At 37.9% G+C, this 13,504-nt stretch overlaps 2 protein-coding genes across 2 annotated transcripts; one reads left to right on the top strand and one right to left on the bottom strand.

The window, feature by feature from the left end:
- The first annotated feature begins 3,762 nt into the window (after positions 1-3,762).
- LOC100258687 (non-structural maintenance of chromosomes element 4 homolog A) lies at positions 3,763-7,611 on the top strand. The gene is made up of 7 exons (XM_010653010.3): positions 3,763-4,256; positions 4,353-4,433; positions 5,654-5,897; positions 6,037-6,130; positions 6,435-6,651; positions 6,736-6,827; positions 7,133-7,611. The coding sequence occupies exons 1-7, from the start codon at positions 4,103-4,105 to the stop codon at positions 7,382-7,384; spliced, it is 1,134 nt and encodes a 377-aa protein (XP_010651312.1). The 5' UTR covers positions 3,763-4,102; the 3' UTR covers positions 7,385-7,611.
- LOC100241680 (enoyl-[acyl-carrier-protein] reductase [NADH], chloroplastic) lies at positions 7,585-13,018 on the bottom strand. The gene is made up of 13 exons (XM_002285589.5): positions 12,513-13,018; positions 11,317-11,630; positions 10,699-10,808; positions 10,540-10,595; positions 10,369-10,453; positions 10,234-10,281; positions 9,402-9,476; positions 9,214-9,325; positions 9,035-9,086; positions 8,892-8,943; positions 8,727-8,784; positions 8,169-8,267; positions 7,585-8,066 (listed from the first exon to the last, which is right to left on the bottom strand). The coding sequence occupies exons 2-13, from the start codon at positions 11,591-11,593 to the stop codon at positions 7,912-7,914; spliced, it is 1,179 nt and encodes a 392-aa protein (XP_002285625.1). The 5' UTR covers positions 11,594-11,630; positions 12,513-13,018; the 3' UTR covers positions 7,585-7,911.
- Between the last annotated feature and the right edge of the window lie 486 nt (positions 13,019-13,504).

The following is a 13,504-nucleotide window of genomic DNA, read 5'->3' as shown; positions in this document are numbered from 1 at the left end:
GTTTTTTCTAAATTAAAAAAAACTATTTTATTTTTTAAAAATAAAAAAATCGCTTTTAAAAACAATTATCACACAAGAGTCTAACCATTTTGTGGACCCCGCATTTCGATCGCTCGAATGCGTTTCTCACTCGATGGCGAAACTCATTTTTATTTAAAAAATGGTTTTTATTGATTATTTGAAAAATGACTTGGAGTCGCCACTTATTTTTGTTTTATTTTTAAAGGGTAAACAAAATAAGAAAGAAAAACCTTAAGTGTGACTCCTTATTTTGGAAAAGACGGTCTATGAAAACCGGATCGGGTTCGGGGGTCAGGTTACTCATCGGGAAGGTACGGTAAAGACCGTAACACCCCTCTAAGTCCCTAAAGTCGGGTCTCTACTAATAGAATGAATCTAACATGGCAATCAATGAGGAAAACGATGAATACTCAAATCGATCATGCACAATATGAGAAGTAAAGCATGTATAAAGAATAGGCGAAATATGAATAGATGCGCACCTGGGCGGCAAACAGCAACGCGCTATCATGGAACAGGGTTAGTGAATTATGAACAGATATAATTAAGCGCATATCAAGAACAGAGCAAATCAATCATGCCGGGAAAGCCAATCAACTAATCAGTAAATCAATCAAACAATCAATCAATCGTCAATTCACATATGTGGGGCCCCCACCAAAGCCCGTTTATTTTTGCATGAATTAATTCCATAATTTCCATTATTCGGAATTACAAAATTTGATTCTTGCTTAGTTTAAAATATTTTAGAAAATCAAAGAGAATTTGAAAATGGATCACCGGAAAGAAAATGGCGACCAAATTTTATTGGAAGCAGGATGTTTTATGGCCTAAAATTCTAAGGATGAAAAATTTAGAAGTTTGCAATCATTAAAAGAAAACGGAATTGAAGGAATTATTAACAAAATGAGGTTTAAAAGAATTATTTTTGAAAATCATGGAATGATGAAATGGGAGATGGTGCGTGTCCCCTTAGTTGCATGCTAAAAGATAGCCATGCAGTCTTGGAATCGAAAACTGAGTCACTGTCACGAGCAAACAACACCACAAAATCACCAATCACACTCCATTCCATAAACCTTCTGACCAGAAGATTTACTGCCTGCCACAAGACCAGTCAACCTCATTTGTCGCTTGCAGTCGCGTCTCTTTTGGGTGGAGATTATAATTCTTACACCATGGATCAGCTCCCTCAATATCATCTACATGTATGAGCAGGACCATGATCTTCTCAAAGATCCTCTGGCGCTCCTCTGCATCACCAGTTACACGATGGCGACAATTGTTAAACAATACTCTGATCTCCTTCAACTTGGCCTTAGCGACTGCCAGGTCTCGAAGGGCACGAAGAGCCTGAGATCTACGTATCAGATAAGCTCTGAAACTCATGTGGACCATAATTACTGCATCTTGTGGTGAAAATTCCTTTTTCTTTATTTTTAGTGCTGAGATTAGACTCATGCATCACTCAACGGCAACCATTTGTCCTCAACCCCTTTCTTCAAACCGTGTTCTTCTTATAACCCCCTTGAAACCTGTTCTCAACTACAAGCAGCCTTGTTCGCCTTGTGCTAATGAAAACGCCATTCGATAGACATGCTTGTAGACTGTGTGAATAGGAGAATAAGAGGAGAAAGCGGTGAATGAAATTATTGGAATATTGGAATGAAGGGAAACGTGGCGAAATATTTCCCGTGCCTATGGGTAGGGAGTGAGTGTGGGTAGATAGGAAAGAATGGGTAAGGATGATGACTGACGGGTATGGGCGTGAAAGACAAAAGAATGAGGAATTGGGAATAGGCACATGCATGGGGCCTCATATACGCGGAAGTCAAGCAACAAATGGACCAAGGATGGGATGGGTGGCAGATATGGGTATGAATGATGTGTTTGCATGGGAGCTTAGGTTGATGAGCAAAGAAGAGAAATGGGTATGAGGTGAAAAGAAATTAACCTCCAAATCATTTTTTTAGACACGCAGCTCGCTGTAGTGGAATATATTCACATGGACTGTAATCAAGCTTGAGGCGTTGACCTTGTTCTTCATTGGAGATATCAAATGACGCGTCCCCTAGTGATGAGACACGCATACTGCAAGCGAATGAATCAATCCCAACCTGGTCTTCTAAAGCCTTTTCAAACAAGTTTTTCTGCTCTGTCGTTTTCAAAATCATTTCCCCCATCAATTACTCACCGAGACTTCAAGCCCATAATATGCTGGAAATTCTCCATCTCAGGAAATCCATCGTCAAAACCAAACCAAGTCACACCATTCTCATGTCCCATTCAATTAAGAACAGAGGAAAACATGAAAAGAGCCTTTATAAAAACAGAGCATAAAAACAGAAAATGAGTGAAACCCTGTTTCATTGTTTCATCCACGGGCTTACAAGAGGATTGGGAGACTATGGGTTCATATAAAACAGGAGAGTAAATTCTGAGATATCCCACAATGAAGCTAAAAAAAAAAAACAGATTCAAATTGCTTTTCAACGAAGCCAAGAAGGGAAAATGATAAAAAGAATATCAACGAATCCATGGTTAATTCAGAGATCATTGAAAGCTAAAAATACAACCTGGAAAGACATACCCAAAACAAGAAATGATATCCAGAATCCAAAACAAAGAAGATAACAAATAGGATCCATACCTGAAAAACCTCCTCACAAGCGAAAGCTCGCCTGACTTCAAGCTCTCATGGAAGCTCTCCAAGCTACCTCAGAAAGTCAGTCTGCCCCCCAACCTCTGAATATCCAGCTAGCTCCTTGTTCTCTTCTCCGGTAGCCTCTCCTCTAAGCTAGAAACTCTCACCTCTCTCCCGAAAACTCCTCTGTTTTTCTCAAGCTATTCTCCGTTCTCTCTTTCCAGAAAATCCCCTGTTTTCTTAGTTTGCTCCCTCCCTCAAGCTTCAGAACACACTCAAAATATCTCCTCTCTTTTTCTCTCAAGCTCTCTCTGCTATCCCTCCAAAAAAAATCCAACAAAAGCCCCCCTCCAACCTGCAGGAGACGCTCCTTTTTCCAAAAGCAGCCAAGCCTCCCCTGTTTTTCTCTCTCAAACTCCCCTCTACCTAGCTTGCCCCTCTCTCCCGTATCTCTGCTCTCCTTTTCTCCCTTTTTCAGACTGCCCTTTTCACTGCCGGAGCCCTCCTCTCTTCCCACTTTTTCTCTCTAACAGCTCTCGGATCTCCCTCTCTACCCCAAAGTAACCAAACAAAAACTCCTGCCCCTCCTGGTAAAGCTCCCTGCCACCTTCCTCTTCAAGGACCATATCCATTTTCTCTCCCGGATTTGCCCCTCCAACCCATCTCTGCAGCCACCTTCTACCCCTGCACCACTACTCTGCTAATAACAGAAAACGCTCCTCAAGACAACGGCCTGCAGATCCTCATGCCACCTGTCAACCTTCCATTGGCATCCTAAAAGCATCATCTGATTTTGCACCAGCCTCTCAAGAGAAGACACGTGGTGGAGCAAGGCTCTTCCACGTGGCAAAATGAGCAGCTGGCCGAATGGCCCCAAATGGGGGGTCTACACATTTTTTTTTTAATGTTTTTTATAAATCATTCCAAAAAAAAAATACTCTATGAACATTTATATTATGCTTAAGGCAATGGCAACTGCTTTCTAAAACATAATTTTGTTTCAAAAATCAATTTAAAAAATATTTTTTAAAATTATTTTAGAAAACGTTGTGAAAGAGATTTTAGTATTTTACAAGTTCCCCATGAATAAAAAATAAAAATAAATAAATAAATAAATAAAATGAAGACAAAACAAAAGTAAAACATAGGAAAAAAAAAAAGGCAAAGAAAGAAAGAGATTTTGTAAATTTCAAATACGCGGGAAAGTAGCCTCCAAAATTAACCCACCGTTACAAACCCAAAGCCTTCAAAAACGAACCCAAAACACTTTAAAAAAGAAAAAATCAATTCAACTTAGAAAAACAACACATTTTCGATTCTGAAATCCTCCTTCTTCTGGTTTTCAAATTGAAAAAAAACACTCGAAACACTTTCTTTTAGGATTTTTGTTGTGTTTGTTTTCATTTTCGTAAAAAAGTCTTGGCATAAATCAAAACCATGAAAAGAATTCCGAAAAGCGAAGTGAAGCCAGGAAAGGGGAATCAAAATCTCCACTCAGAAGACACGGAGTCGACCCGTCACAGTCAACAAGGCACGGCGGATCGGAGAGTTCTTCGGTCTCGATATCTAGCTGTGAAGAATCTGATCAGTGGTATTTATTTTAATTTATTGTCGTTTTTTTTTTAATTTTTCTATCTCCGTCGTTTTTAATTTTTTTAATTTCTCGTTTTTGTTTTTGTTGTTGCAGATAAAAGAGATGATATATCGAGAGTAGGTTCCGATAAATTTAAGTCTATTATTAGCGAAGTGGAGAACCTGCATCAGTTTGGTATTGAATTTTTTTTTTTTTTTTTTTTTTTTTTGTGTTTTAAGTGTGATTTTGTATGGGTTTGTTTGTTTTAAGGGAAATCAATTTCCAGGTAAGAGTTTTGCTGAGAATAATTTAACTTTTTAGGATATAAAGAGGGACAAGGCTAATATCGGGGGAAAGGGATTTCTAAATTCGGTGATGCTCTGGGGTACACATTTAATTTTCATTTCTTTTTGTTTGTTTTGTGGGAAAGTAGTTTCCGGAAATGTTTTCGTCGGAAAGGTTCTAAACTTTGGGTGTGAGTCGGGGTAAAAGACAATTTTTTTCCTGTATTGACCCAACTACTTCTTGTGTTTGGTTGCTGGGAAAATATATAGAGCAGAAGTTCAAATTTTATGTTACTAGTAGGATCCACCCAACTTCAGTGAATAGTTTTATAATGCTTGAGATCATGAAAAAGATGGGACTCAAATATTTAATTGACTTCCATTATTTTATTTTTCCTATTTTTATCTGCTATTAAATGATATATTAAGGTTTGTTTGGAAGTCAGGAAAGGATAAAGAAAAGATGGAAAGTGGAACAAATTCTAAATTTCCTTCTTATTAGCATTAAGTATGAAAATTTACGAGTTTCTTTTTCCGGTTCCTTGATGCTATTGGGATTCAATAGTTTAATAAAATAAAAAACGAATTTAAAATTAAGAAACTATTTTATGTCATGCTACAAACGCATTTTATTTATTGTAACTCTTTTATATAAAGATTAAATGGTTTGAAAACGTATAAATTTTTAATCAACTTTAATTATAATTTGATTTTTAAAATTAAATGCAAAAAAATCATTTTTCTTCACTCTTTTCTTTTTATTTTCTCAGTACTTTTTAAAAACCAAACATAATATTAGTGAATTGATCAAGGAGCCTTTTGAAAAGCATGCCATATAGGACCACACTTGAATCAATGGATGCTACATTTTTGCTAGTAATTGAAATAATATCATCATCTTGGAGCTCTAGAGGAAAGAAAGAAAACCTTGTTGAATCAGGTTATTTGATTGGTAAGTTTTGGAGATTTTGTTGGAAGAGTCACAATGATTCATGCAGTTAACAGGTTATTGGTTTATCAATTCAATTTGGAAGAGTCATAATATTTCTTACTTATGTTGTTTGTTAATCAATTTATTTCTTATGATATGACAAATATGCTAAAAAATTGTCCATCCAATTGGGTTTTCAGTTCAGAAGCCAAGAGAGCAAGTTGCAGATGCAGAGGCTCTATTGGACATTGCTAACACCTTGGTGACCTCTGTCAAGTCACAGACCAATGCTGGTGTTACACCATCCGACTTAGTAACATGTTTCCTCAGCAAATATGGGCAACATGGAGGAGGATTCACCACAGAAAATCCTCGAATCCACTGGAAAAAAATTGGGATTGTTGTTTCACCCATTTTCAGAAAAGGGCAAGGGTGTTGCACCATGTGAGTTCTTAGGAGGACCCTTTTATCAGAAAGCTAGTTAGGATTTGCCTTTGGTCATTGTCTGCATCTTTTATTTTTTTACACTCACTTGTGGCTTGGTTCTATTGTCTTTGCTTTTGCTTTGTTTTGTTTTCTCAAGGCTTGGACCTATGAACACTGAGTTGAAGCAAAGGAAAGTTGCTGTTCATCAAAAGCGTTCGAGGCAGCCTACTGAAAGCACTCGACCTGAAGAGGTATGGCATTGCTCTTTAGCTTAGCTTCAATGCTAACTATTCCAAGTACTGTGTTTGTAACTTGTCATTGATGGACTTTGCATGTAAATTTTAGAAACTCTTATTATAGACAGCCTCCTGCTTAGGATTATTCCTCTGATTTGTCATATTATTTTGAAGTAGATTTTTGGATTGTCTTCTTAGTAGTGCCAGATGAAAACCCATGAGTGATCTTAATATGACAGGACTTTGAAGTATGAAATAGAGTCCATCAGGTTATTTCAACATCGTGAATTTAAGTAAATTTCTTGGTCATATGAAACAGCTTAATAATTATGGGGAAGAACACAGATCGGATACTGACAAGAATATGGCAACCATGTTTGAGATTCTGAGGAGGAAGAAGCAAGTCAAGCTTGAAAGCCTCATGTTGAACAGGAAGTCCTTTGCGCGGACAGTGGAGAACTTGTTTGCTCTGTCTTTCTTAGTCAAAGATGGACGAGCTGAAGTAGTTGTTGATGAGAATGGCTCACATTTAGTCTGTAAGACACATCTGGTCAAATAGCATTTAGGGTTTTGATCATATTTGTGTTCCCCATTAACATCATTGTTGTTTTCTTCTGCAGCACCTAAGAATGCTCCCGCTGCTAGTTCTGTGGTTGCCAGAGAGGTGGTTTACTCGCATTTTGTATTCAGATTTGACTTCAAAGACTGGAAGGTAATAACAGAAATGCTCATTTCTTAACTGATGGTTCAGTTTAACTAGGAACTCCTTGCTTCTGAGCATCAAACCTGAGTCCTTTGTTCTCCAGTACCTTAACTTACAGCTGTTTATTGGCATTGATGTATCACAATATGTTTACATCTCGAGCTTCATCAATGTTAGACCATTGAAATACTTAATCTTAGGAAAGGAACCTGTTTTTGATCGTGTTAAGATTTCAGCTTTGCATTTGCCGATTGTCTGTTAACTTAAAATTATCTTCCTACACCTGCTTATGTTGAATGATATATGGCTTGCAGTTGATGATGGACTTGGTGCCAGCTGGGGAAGAGCTAATGCCACACAGGGATCGATCAAAAGGCCTGAATGCATCTCAGGCAGGCTTGGCACCTAATGATTACCAAGATACACTTCACGCAACACCAATCAAGAAATTTTCCAGGAATTGTGGCCTTGTCATACAAGAACAACTAGTCGTAAAAGAGGACCCTGATACAGGAGATGCTGCAGGTCGGAGATGTAAACGAAAGCTTCACCAAGTTATATCATAAGCTAGTCAAACTTGTAATCATGTATATACAAGTTTCCTTTTGTGATCAGTAGCCAGATGCGGATTTGTTGTGTGCTGCTGAGTTTTTTGTCATGTATATAGGTAGCAAGAGAGCAAGTCCTTTAGCTGATATTCCCACTGAGATGGTTTCAACTTTTTGAGCACCTTGTTTGGGCTTTAACTCCTGTGTAAGAATGAGCATTTTGGAGAACCTTGATCTATTAACTGCAATACAAGTTTGTTCTCTGTCTACACCTGCTGTTTTCAGTTGATAAGAGTCTAATATGGATGATGACTACTTCTATGCACTGAAATCCTGAGAGGTTTTCATTGAATGCAACGGGGAATTAAGATTATGTATCTACCTCCTTCCCAGTCCTATCATAGAAGAGACTTCCTACAGAAAAAAATACAAATCCTCATGGAAAAAATGGGTGATGCCGACAGAGCTATCCATTGATGATGCCCATAATATGCAAACAAAGAGTGCTGGTGACAGCAGATGCCAGAGGTGATGCATTAAAACCTCTAGTGCTTGTCCTTTGGAATGTTGAGGTCTGCGAACATTGGGCTATCGAGTCCAACACCCATTGCATTCAGACCGTTATCGACGTATATGACAGCACCAGTGATGGCAGATGCCAGAGGTGATGCCAAGAAGGCAGCAGTGTTCCCCACCTCATCTGTTCCATTTGATTTATTCAGATTAACGATGATGGTAGAGGACAATAAATAATGAAATGAGCATATAAACCAAAGGCATGAAAGGGTTTTCAGTAACCCACCTGCACTTAGTTCTTTCTGCAGAGGTGCATTAGCCAGCGAATACTCGATCATTGTATCAATAAATCCAATTGCTTTTGCAGCACGGCTTCTTAGTGGGCCTGATATTTTTATGGAGAGAAACTTGAGTTAGGTGTAGCACAGAGTAATTAACATGTTGAGGAAAATCATAAATCGAATTTGATCAATAGATGTCAAATACAAACAACCCCAAGGAAGTTTCAGCTTGAGTTCCCTCTACTTTATTGACAGGGGGAACAAAGTACAGAAACATAGCCACCTGGAGAAACTGATCAATTGATTGACAATTGGCAGCTATAGAAGATCTCAGAAAAACCAATAGAATCAAGATCCTCTTGCTAATAGATGAATATATGATATGATTACATCTTTTGGATGGGTTCACCTTTTTGATGAAATCATGTATCCCAATGCCCATTGCAGAGCATTGGGATCACATGCTGCAGTTGGAGGATGTAGGGGGCCATGAGAAGGACACGTTGCATGGTTTTAAAAAAATAGTGTGCAAAACAACAAAAGAAAAAGAATGAGCAATGTACCAGCAGATATCGTATTGACTCTGATTTTGTGTTTCCTTCCTGCTTCAAAAGCAAGCACCTGGGTAAAGCAATAGGCACACAACAATCATATCAAACACAGTTAAAGGAAGAAAGAAGGAAAAATGCACAAGAGAATATTTGGGTAGAAAAGAAAAGAAAACTCACTCGTGTATCACTTTCTAGAGCGGCTTTGGCTGAACTCATGCCTCCCCCATATCTGCAGGTGACAATTTAAACACTATGTGATCCTACGAGAAGTGGTACTCGTCAAAACATGAAGATGGAGGAAATAAAGCAACAGGCTATACCCTGGAATGATCCTCTCAGAAGCAATGTATGTTAGAGAAATTGAAGATCCACCTGTAATAGCAACATGGCAAGAATTAAATCTAGCAACAGTATAACTTACCACCGTAAAAAAGGAAGTAGAGTTCAGAAAAAACGGATGGGAAGGGAACACAGAACAAGTATGGGGAAAGATGTGTGCCTGGGTTCATTATAGGAATGAAACACTTGAGTAAAGAAACGTAGGAGTAACTTGATGCAGATATTGCCGCAAGATAACCTTTTCTGGATGTCTCCAACAGAGGCTTGGTCACCTATTTAAGAGATGTTTACTTGTAAAGTACCAAAATGAATGGTCAACTGATAAGATCACAACCAGCAAAACAGTACCTCCGGCCCATTGGCAAGTGAGTGCACAAGGATATCGATGCTGCCAAAATCCTGTTTCACGGATTCGGCCACTTCCTGCAAGATATTTGCAAAAACCATGAAGAAAACTACGAGCATGATTCATGTGATGACGATCAGGAGCAATTAGTATAATGATCAATTTTTCCCATGTACAGGGAAACCTAATATGTAATCCAAAGACTTCCTGAAGCAGATTTGACTTCGCTTGACGATTAATGATAGTCAAACAAATTCAGTCAATAGAGCATAAACTTGAGAACTGGACGAATTTATATATATCACACTGATCTTCATGTCAGCTCATAGTCCATAAATAGTCTTAAGGATGAGTTTCAAAAGTTGGAACCCTTAGGCAAGCACTGTGTATCGTTGTCACTAATGGAACACCCAAAACATGATAATGGATAATAAAGTTACCATTCTTCTCAAGAATAAGGTTACCATTTTTTGAAGAGAATTTGTCAGCATAAGAGACAATTCACAAATATCCTTCATGGTCAACTTTTGTTTAGAGGTTATACAGGACCAAGGCTTGGAGACCATTCTCTGATAGTCCAATGTCATTAGAAGGCAATGACAACTGTTGGCTTGTTGAAATTTCCAAAACATGGATAAAACATTAGACAAGCAAGTCCTTGAACTTAATCGAGAACTCATGGTCAAATTCAGGAGGCTTGAACCCAAAAAAGGAAACCTACCAGTGCCCCCCCCCCCCCCCCCCCCCCCCCCCCCACCAGAGAAAAGAAAAAAACAAAACAAAAAAGAAAGAAAAGAAACATGCATTTTAGAGAGTAGAATTATGAGTATATACCTGAACAGTCCAATTAGAGGATCCAGCATAACGCTTATTTGCTTTTACCTGCATAGACTCATAAAACAATGATATACTGAGGATGCACTTGACCATTTTTCATATTTATTATAGGACAATAAACTTCTTTCTTACATCTTCAGGTACATCCTCAAGGGTGTCATAAACTGCATCCAAAGGATATATTTTGGTGATCTCCATCAAAGAACCATCTGGCAACCTAAAACATTAAACATTCCATCAGAAGAGCCCACTTTTTGTTTATTCCCATTTAAATTTGACAGAAACCTAAGTCTAACATCTTACACGCGTGATTCATCAAACTTCCCACGCCGTAGGCTGGTTTCAAAAATGTTCAATGCCTACACAAGGAGCTTCCCAGTTAGTAATCCAATGGTTTGACATGGCTCAGATTACTCTGTGATTAAAGCAGAGAATGATATATGTGATCATTAATTTACTTACAGGAACCCATGTGCCAACAAGAATTTCAGCACCTGCAGCTGCAAGAGATTTGGCTATTGCCCAACCATATCCATTGTCATCAGCAACACCAGCAATAAAGGCTCTCTTACCTACAGATAGCAATCCCAGTTTTAGTTGAAGAGGTAATCTTATTTTTTGTGTCTTATCAATAATCAAGGTCACAAATATCTTAAATTTGAAATCACAAACCAAGAAGAGCACATCAAAGGCATGCAGACTCATAATATTTTCTCCGGGGAAGTAAAACTAGAAATCCAATGAAACCACGACTGAAAGAAGTTCAGTAACACTTGGTTTCAAGGTCAATTCATTAATTCTTCATGCAAAACCATTGACTACAGCAATGATTCTTACTTGTGCTTATCTTCCACTTGAGAACACCCAAAGCAAGGGATAAATCAAGAAGAGGAAATTCATAAGGTTATGAATTTAAATTTCGAAGTTCCCACTTACAATTGTAAAATGATAGTAAGAGCATACAATGCTAAGTAAAAACAAATCCGGAGAAAGTGGTAGATCGCCTCCAATACAAGCATCCATACGACAAAACAGAAGGGATGAAAGTATACAATAACATTAAAATCTTCAAAAACTAACCCTTCAAGTCAATTGGCAACCCTGAAGTAGGCTTTTTTTCACTAGCTTCAGACATGGCCCTTGTAACAACCTTATCAAATCTTATAGGAGATGATGAAAAACTATGCTGGAAGTGGTGGAAATATGATATATGACAAGCACTAGCAAGCTTAGCCCAAGATCTCCCTTTAGAATTGGTGCCAAGCACAGCAGCCCCTGCCTTGAAAATTCTATGAGAGGAAGAAATATGGGACCTTGCTGTTGCCATTTGCAGGCCAGAAACTGCAGTTGCTGCCATTTTCGGCAACTTGAATCTTGCAGAGGAAAACAGAAATCTGGAGAGAACACTGGTATCAGAATTAATCTACAAAATAATGTGTCGGTATCCTGGAAAAATCTCAGTACAATGACAGGCACATGGAGTTAAAAAGCAGTCAAAATTGCAAAACAGATGCCTAGGCAAACATTATCACAAAATTATCAAATTATACAAAACTTGAGTGAATCCTTTATATTTCAATTCTATTCCGTTTTTCATTTCAGTCAGGAAAAATCATATTTTCTGCAAGATATTATGAATAGTAGAGAGTACGAAAAGCAATGCATGTTGTGAAAAAGAGAAGCGCCTGTAGCGAAAATGTGAAGGGTCCGCCCTGGAAATGAGAACTTGCTTCAATTTCCTATCATAGGGAACAGATTTTTACTATCACATCCTATGAGAAAATGAGTGAAAAGGAAATAGGAAATTCGGAATAGAATTGAAACATATAGGATACATTCAGGTCTTGCATTGCTTCCTGGAATTTCACATTACTCAATGCCTAATAATCCCTAAACTACAATTTGTCACCACACCACCAAAGTTATTTTGCAACAATTCCTGTTTGGGTACCAAGAAACACCATAACACCAAAAGCAACTAAGCTTTTCATGTTTTAGAACATGAACAGAATGCTCAAAATCTACTTTCTTTTTCGTTTCCTTAGCTTTTTCAGCAACCCAAGACAGAAACGTCAGTCCAAAGCCCATGAAATGAACACTCAAAAAATTCTCAAACAACCTTCAATTTCCACTTAAAACCCCTATAAATTCACAAATTCTACCCTATAATCTAGCAAAAAAAACAGATATAAGAGAAAAAAACACAAAACCCAAAACAACATTGCCCATAAAAATTCAAAATAACAAAAGGAACGAGTGAAACCAAACAAAATTACCTATTGGGATGGAAAACTTCGCTGTGATATGAAAACAGGGGAAAGTAATTTAGGGTCTGGTGGTTAAGGGGGATTTGAAAATTGGGTTCTGAAGAAATCAAAGGTAGTGAAAACTGAAAAGCTACTAGCTCAGCTGTTGGAGGCCTTCCAACTGCGCAAAACCCAGATGAGAAAGGGGTTTTATTCCAACCCAAGGTAAAAACGACGTCGTTTTCTCAAACTGGGACGACGCCGTTTTGGGTCAGGAAGCAGTGAAATGAGATTGAATTCACAGTCGTTTCTCAGTCTTTCATTATTTGCCGCTCTTTCCAGTTGCCGGAAACGACAAAGCTTCACGGACTGAGTGGTGGGCAAGGGAAAACTGCAGCGAGCAGCTTTGGTGTTAGGGAAACGGTGGAAACCAAACGCAGCGTTTTGGCCTAGAGAAAACGGAGAAAGTACTTGGACGAGGAAATGGATAAAGCCTCCACGCAGCAAGAAAGACAAATAAGGTTAGCTTCATGACCAACCTGAACCCAATCCAAATTGAAAAAACATTCTTATTTTTTTATGCTTGATTGATTTTAGGTTGGTTACATTAGACTTGAGGAAATTTGGTAAGAAAGTGAACCAGGTTGGGCCCGGCCTGGGCTTGAAGGTTAATTCCAACTCCAGGCCTTGCCCGCGGCCCACCCTAGCTTGGACTCAGGACTAGCTATCTGGGCCAACTAAACATTGGACGGAGAATTGTAATTAATTATTTTGTGAAAAAAAAAGGTATGGTTGGAATATACTTTCCATTTTTTATTTTTAAAAATAAGAAAAAGAGGTCAGGCAAGAACTCTTATACGAAAAATACGACATTATCTTATATTTTCTTAAAAGGAAAGAAAAAAAAGAAGTAGATTTATAGTTAATAAATTATTTTTATATACTTATATTAAACCATTTTTTAATTTAACTATTCTATATAAAAATTAAATAATTTTAAAATATATAAATTTCTTATATAA

Source organism: Vitis vinifera, chromosome 6 (assembly GCF_030704535.1).
Source record: "Vitis vinifera cultivar Pinot Noir 40024 chromosome 6, ASM3070453v1".
Classification (NCBI taxonomy): domain Eukaryota; kingdom Viridiplantae; phylum Streptophyta; class Magnoliopsida; order Vitales; family Vitaceae; genus Vitis; species Vitis vinifera.
Note: the sequence above shows the minus strand (reverse complement) of the source record. Positions and strands in the feature narration are given on the sequence as shown.